The sequence below is a fragment of the Gorilla gorilla genome, chromosome 2, assembly GCF_029281585.2.
Source record: "Gorilla gorilla gorilla isolate KB3781 chromosome 2, NHGRI_mGorGor1-v2.1_pri, whole genome shotgun sequence".
Classification (NCBI taxonomy): Eukaryota; Metazoa; Chordata; class Mammalia; order Primates; family Hominidae; genus Gorilla; species Gorilla gorilla.
Window position 1 is genome coordinate 131,454,583 of NC_086017.1, and position 7,061 is coordinate 131,461,643.

Below are 7,061 nucleotides of genomic sequence, written 5' to 3' on the forward strand. Positions count from 1 at the left end.
TTAGGCAAGAGGTTTTAGTATTTTAACTAAGATATTTTCTCATGAGCTTTATTCAGTATCTCATTTTCTTCCTGACCTTCTATAGTCAGTCAGGCAACATTTCTCTTATAACATCATTTTTCCTATTAATCATTATTTCGTACCTGTGAAAAATAAGCTTACACTTAATGTTGTATGAATCTAGCATGGTAAAGTACAGAAAAGCTTATTCTCTTCTTCTTGGGTAGGGAATTCTGTTTTGCAAAGCACTTTGTGATCTATTTGTTAGCTTATTTAATCCTCACAACAACTTTGCTAGGTGGACAGGAGTCATTATCTCCAGGATAAGAAAAAGGAAACTCAGAGACTTTAAGTGACTTATCCAAGGTGACACAGCATGGTTAGACCCACAATGAAAACCCGGACTTCTGACTCCACAGCCAGTCCCACACAGCTCAACTTTACATAATAAGCCCTGGTTATGTCAGTAGAGACAAGGCTGCTGGGAAGAAGCAGCGGGGTGACATACGAGTAGGTGGGGAGCGGCGGTGGGGCAGGGCCCACTGCGAGAAGAGCACTTCGCGCATGCGCATATCACCGAGCGAACGCTGCCGTGTTCGGGAAGGTAGGAGAAAGAGGCGGAGCTCCTTGTTAACGTCATCCCCAACCTCTGCTAACGCGCAGGCGCACTTCCTGAAGCTGAAGGTCAGCATAGACAAAGGGCCTCAGAATCGCGCAGGCGCATTTGTGCCCTGGGTCGCCAAGATGTCGTTCCCAAAGTATAAGCCGTCGAGCCTGCGCACTCTGCCTGAGACCCTCGACCCAGCCGAATACAACATATCTCCGGAAACCCGGCGGGCGCAAGCCGAGCGGTTGGCCATAAGAGCCCAGCTGAAACGAGAGTATCTGCTTCAGTACAACGATCCCAACCGCCGAGGGCTCATCGTGAGTGTGGGGCCTCCCGGGCGGGAATAGGACCCGAGTCCTGGGAGAGACCGAGAGAGACCACGCAAAGGGTCGGCCACCGCTCCCGATCAGTATCTCAGACGCAGGTCCTCTTCCAGGCCTAGCCAACTCACTACCCTTTTACCTTTGCCAGAGCTTGGCCCTCGAGAGGACCGGCTCTGGACTCAGGCCTGGCTGGGTTTGAATCCTGGCTTGATCACTTCCTGCCTGCGTGACCTTAAGAACGTTATTCACTCTGCTTATCCTCGATTTTCTGTCTGCAAAATGGGCGTAATATAGTGCTTACTCTTTTATCAGGCTGTTAGGATTAAATGAGATAGAGTATGTGACTGTCCTAGCACAGTGCCTCGTTCGTAAGGCGTGTTCAGAAAATGTTTCTCTATATATGCATATATATATATTATATTATATATATTCTCTATATATGCATATATATTATATTCTATATATATGCATATATATTTTATATATATATATAATTTTAGAGAGCTGGTGTTTACCTTTCAGTTCACAGCTCATAGGGATACTGCTCTCTCCTGATGGGAATACAGTGATTCCTTCAACCTGCATCTTTTAAAGACCCTGAAGCTTGCTGAAGTTCTAGGCTTTGGAGTCAGAACCCAAAGCACTACTCATTGGCTAACTCTGTTACCTTGGGCAACTTCAACTCCTCTGAATTATAGTTTCCTGGTTTCATATATAAATGATGTGCATTCTTCATAGCATTATGAGGTTAAATAAGACAGTCTGTGTAACATTCCCAGCACATAATATATGCCCAGTAAACTGGTAATTAACAGGTGTGCTTTCATTCGGTAGTTTTCTATACAGGAGCTAAGTAGGTTAAATATGATGTTAACAGAACAGGACTTTTCCCACACGTTGCATTGGTGTTTTGGAATTTTTGGAAGTTATGAGGATTGAATGAAAGTTACAATGTGCCAGGCACTGTGCTAAAACTCTTTTTGAGTATTATTTACATATCACAACTATTTGGATGATTAAGCTCTACTACTGTCCCCATTTTACAGATGAGAAGACAACACGGGAAGGACAAGTAGGTCATACAGAGATACCCCTTTAGTAGGTGATAGAGCAAAATTCTAACCCTGGTTTGTGTAACCCACAGCATCTGCTTTTAACTAGTTGGCTATACTGTCTCCAGCCAGAACCTTGTTAACTTGGGAAGAGGGTGCAGAGAGACACATTTATTACAAACTCACATGATTGGGTTTGATGTGTTAGTGTGATGCATTAAAAAAGAATAAGGCCTCAGTCAGACCTGAAATTGAAACCGAGATCTTCTATCTTCCAGCTGTATGCCTCAGGGTGGTTTCAATTTTCTCATATGTAAATAGAGGTAATACTACCAGTCTCTTTGGTTCTGTTGATTAAATGAGTGTGTGACACTATCATTTATTAATCAATACATGTAAATTGTCTTGCCTAATTTTTTTTTTTTCCCCCTTGAGACAGGATCTTACTCTGTCACCCAGGCTGGAGTGCAGTGGTACCATCTCGGCTCACTGCAACCTCTGCCTCCCGGGCTCAAGCTGTCCTCCCACCTCCGCCTTCCAAGTAGCTGGGACCACAGATGTGCGCTACCATGTCCGGTTAATTTTTTGTATTTTTTATAGAGATGGAGTTTCATCATTTTGCCCAGGCTGGTCTTGAACTCCTGAGCTCAAGCGATCCTCCTGTCTCCGCCTTTCAGAGGGCTGGGATTACAGACTTGAGCCACTGTGCCTGGCCATCTTGCCTAATCTTTAAGAATGATTGATTGAATCAATAAATAATTGCTCAGGGTCTGTTATGGCCCTATTTTACATGCCAAGATAACAATGGAGATCAAAACAGGCAAAAATTCCTGTCCTTGTAGAACAAACTTTCTAGTAGGGGAGACAAGAAACAAGTTAAAAAATTAAAATCATTTAACATGTTAGGTAGTGGTAAGTGATGAGAAAAAAAATAAAGCAGGGGAGATTTGGAGTGTGTGTAAGTAATAGGGGAGGTAAGCAGCTACAATCTTAGGCCCAGGGAAGGCCTCTGTTTGAAGGTGACATCTGAATAAAGATCTGAAAGAAGTGGGGTGAGGGACCTAGCTCTCTAGGAAGGCAGCATACTCATCAGAGAACAGCAAGTGCAAGGGCCATTAGGCAGGAGAGTGTCAGGTTAATTGAAAAAACACTGGAGAGACCATTGTGACTAAATTGGAGAAAGGTGAGGGCAGAGTGGGACAAGATCACACCAGGCCTTGTAGGTAATTGTAAGGACTTTTACTGAATAGGGAATTTCATGATCTGGACTTAACAATTTCTCTGGCTGCTTAGTTGAGAATTGACTATGGGGGAAAGGACAGGATCAGGGAGACTAGGAGGCTTTTGTAGTAATCCAATCTCTGTTGATTACCAGGGTGGAGGCAGAAGGCGGTAAGAAATGGTAGATTCCGGGTGTATTTTAAAAGTAGAGCCAACCAGGTTTGCTGATAGACTAGATGTGGTGTATGAAAGAGGAGTCAAGGATGACTCCAAGGTTTTTGACCTAAGTGATTTTAAGAATGAAGTTGCCTTTTACTAAGAAACACAGGAATGGGAGAGGAGAAGGTATGGAGGTGGAGTAGACTGTTGGGAAATCAGTTTGGGATATGTGACATTTTAGATGCCTGTTAGACCGTATGTCAGAGTTCAGCAGTTGGTTGGATATTAAGTCTGGAGCTCAGGGTAGAGTTACAGGGCTGGAGGTAAAATTTTGGGAATCATCAGCCTTTAGATAGATTATTGAAAGTTATCTGACTAGATGACATCATCAAGGGAGTAAATGTAGATAGGAAAGACCAGCGAGGTCCAATATTAAGAGATTGGGGAGATGAGGAGGAAAAGAGCAAAGAAATGAAGAGAGAATGGCCATAGAGTTAGCAGGAAATCCAAGCAGGTGTGGGCCTGGAAGTCAAGTGAAGACATGATTTTCAGGAGTTTTCACCATGTCAGATGCTACTGAGAGTGCACTGGACTTTTAGTGATGTCAGAGGAGGAAAACTCTTCATAGTGTGTCTTTTGGAACCTCTCAATAACATTACCGGGCTTAATGAACTGTGGTCATGGGGCAATTGGTATTTTTATGAAATGAAATGTCTGTTTCTGGAAGACAGATCTGGCAGATATTAAAGCACAGAGAGGTGACTAGCAAATTGAGAAGTCTGCCATTTGATAGTCATTCAGATACATTCATAGTAGAAAGGATGTAAGAAAAGATGCATTAATCCTTTCAGCTATTGAGCTTTAACATCCCCTTGGACCTACATCTGTGTCTTTACCCTCTTTTTTCTTGTTGGCAGTATAGGCATAATAATAAACAATGCTGCAGAACACTTGCATGTGCTTTCATTTTAATGTGGTGTGATAATGTCAATAGTTTCTAGAACAGCAGAAGATATTTTGGGACTTTGTATCTAGTAGTGAGTGCTTACACCGTTGAGGAATTTCAGTCTGATTAAAAGGAACAGGAGCATTTCCATCATAAGGTTTTTTTTTTTTTTTTAAACTTCTGAGCTGCAGCTGATTATCTCAGGGTAAATTGTTGTAATTTAGTTTGAAATATGACTGTGGAAGACCTTGTGAAATTATTTTAGTCCTACAAATCATGACTTCTTGATGTTGGTTAGCACCTTGAATATTCATGTTATATATTAAAGTCTTAAAGCTGATCTTATTTGCTTATTTTTATCTGTCAGTTAATTGGAGAGACTAATTTTGTAAAATCACTTGGGCATTTAGCTAATTAAATTTATGTGTTTGTGGGTAGATTTTCTATTCATGGATAGTTATTCTAGTATAAATATATTAAAATGGACAATTATTAATCAAGACAGTCTGATTATTTTTCTTTAACAACTTTGACCTTTCTACAAAACTTCTAATAGTGTGAAATGTCTGAATTAATGCTTTTAAAGTATCAGTCAGGTCAGCTTAAAAAACTTACAGTTCAGCTAGCCTACCCCCTCCTTCATCTTCCTACAGCTTATTTGTAGCCTGGAAAGACTATTTTGGTGATAGCATTAGAAAGGGTCCTGGAAACAAAATACAAAGCATGATAGAGCATATGAAATCTGTTTCTCTTCATTGGGAATACCGCATGGTTCTGATGGTCACACTTGACAATGAAGCTAAAAACAGTCCAGAGAAGAATAGATGAAAATGACAAAGGAGAAAAAGTGGCTTCTCTGACGGTTAGATTAGGTTAGATTAGTTAGATTAAGATTAGGATTCTTAAATAAACAGAAAGCTAATTAGTGATATGAGCCTTCTACATTCCGAAGGATTTGAACAAGATCATTAGAATTCAAAAAAGCACCAGAAATGAAAGATCTTTCCTGAAGCGTTTAGGAATATTCATGATATACCCTTAAGTGTTCTAGAGAACAAAATGCGTCTGTGCTCCTTCACAAAAGTCCCTATGAATTTGTTTCTCAATGTGATCCTTCTTAAGTTCTATAACTTTTTGTTTTCATTAATTTTAGGAAAATCCTGCCTTGCTTCGTTGGGCCTATGCAAGAACAATAAATGTCTATCCTAATTTCAGACCCACTCCTAAAAACTCACTCATGGGAGCTCTGTGTGGATTTGGGCCCCTCATCTTCATTTATTATATTATCAAAACTGAGAGGGTAAGTATTCAGACCAGATTTGAGTGATAGGTTCACTTTCTAGGGACCAGCTGCAGCTCCTTCTCTTGAAGATTGCCACCAGTGCCCCTCCCACCTTGGGGCTGTCCTCTGCCTTCCCTTCCTCTCTTCTTTTATCTTTATTCCTTTCCAGCAGGAGTTAAAACAGAAAGTTTTCAGTCACCTTTGTCTATTTTTCTTAGTTCATTTGTTTTTTAAAAAGATGATGTTTATTGGGTTAAGTATTAGCAGAATACATAAATCATTTAGTACGTTTCCTGTTTGCGTGAATTCTATTTATGTTGGTCACATTTTGCAAATTAATGTTAAAACCTATTAATACTCTAGGGACAGAGGAGCACAAGCTGCCTGTGTGGGGAATAGCTGCCGTCAGCAGCCTGGGTATATGATTGGAGAGAAAGTCAAGCTGATCTTTGGCACCAAACCATTCCACATCTGGTACTAAACCCTGAGCTGCAGCCCCCAGGCTTGTGTTGCCACTGGAGCCCACTCGTCTAGCTTTGTCTTTAACTGGCCCATGTGCATTCCCATTAGAGTTCGTGTATTTTGATTATCTGGTGAATGATCTACTTAACAGAAAGGTAGTCCACACTTTCCCAGAAAGTGTTTGCATTTTGCTTTCAATGTATGGTTTTATGGGATAATATATTTCTAATGACTAAAATGTGAGTAAGATGTTTTTGAATAGGAGCATTTTCTTACTGTGTCTTTAGTTCCTCGGATTACTGTTTCTTCGCACACTCCCTGGGCTTTAGACAGTGGGATTGCAATTAGGTTTGGAGTGTTTCATTCTGTTTGTCAGTTGTATGGTGGGTTGTGCCAAAATGCAGTTTTTCTTACCTTTTTTATTTATTTTTATCTAATATAGCCAACTGGCAGAATATATTGTCTTTAATGTACTTTTTTTCTGTCTTTACAGGATAGGAAAGAAAAACTTATCCAGGAAGGAAAATTGGATCGAACATTTCACCTCTCATATTAAGTCTGGCAATGATGACTATATGTATTCCTGCCTAAATAAATCATCTATTAATCGTTAAGTAGTAGTTTCTCTTTCTTAGTATTACCTTGATTCAATGTTAAAAACTTATTAACACCCTAACAACAGAGAAGCAGAAGCAGCCCGTGTTGGGAATCTGCTGTCAGAGTGACAGCAAACATTTGCTGGACATTGAATGAATGAACATAAACTTCATTAAACTGTGAGCTCTTAGAAAGTACAGATTCTACAATCAGTTGTTCAATAAGCAAGTGTTAACTACGAGCAAGGCATTATGTTATGTGCAGAGAATACAACAGTCAGTAAGACAGAGCCTGTTCTTAAGGAGTACGTACTCTGACAGCTGTTTATTGAACAATTATTTGAGTGCTTACTACCGTCTGGTACTATTTAATACCTAAGCCCTTGTCTGGCCCCAGCTGCAGTGGTAAATAC

The 7,061-nt window shown here is 40.4% G+C and overlaps 1 protein-coding gene across 1 annotated transcript; it reads left to right on the forward strand.

Moving 5' to 3' along the window:
• Positions 1-744: 744 nt before the first annotated feature.
• NDUFB4 (NADH:ubiquinone oxidoreductase subunit B4) lies at positions 745-6,608 on the forward strand. Its single transcript, NM_001279553.1, has 3 exons — positions 745-924; positions 5,462-5,608; positions 6,546-6,608. The coding sequence occupies exons 1-3, from the start codon at positions 745-747 to the stop codon at positions 6,606-6,608; spliced, it is 390 nt and encodes a 129-aa protein (NP_001266482.1).
• Positions 6,609-7,061: the final 453 nt, after the last annotated feature.

Excerpts from the sequence above, each read along its gene's own strand:
- NDUFB4 (NM_001279553.1), top strand. The coding sequence starts at position 745 with ATGTCGTTCCCAAAGTATAAGCCGTCGAGCCTGCGCACTCTGCCTGAG. Across the intron at positions 925-5,461 it reads CCAACCGCCGAGGGCTCATC|GAAAATCCTGCCTTGCTTCG; the intron begins GTGAGTGTGGGG and ends CATTAATTTTAG. Across the intron at positions 5,609-6,545 it reads ATATTATCAAAACTGAGAGG|GATAGGAAAGAAAAACTTAT; the intron begins GTAAGTATTCAG and ends CTGTCTTTACAG.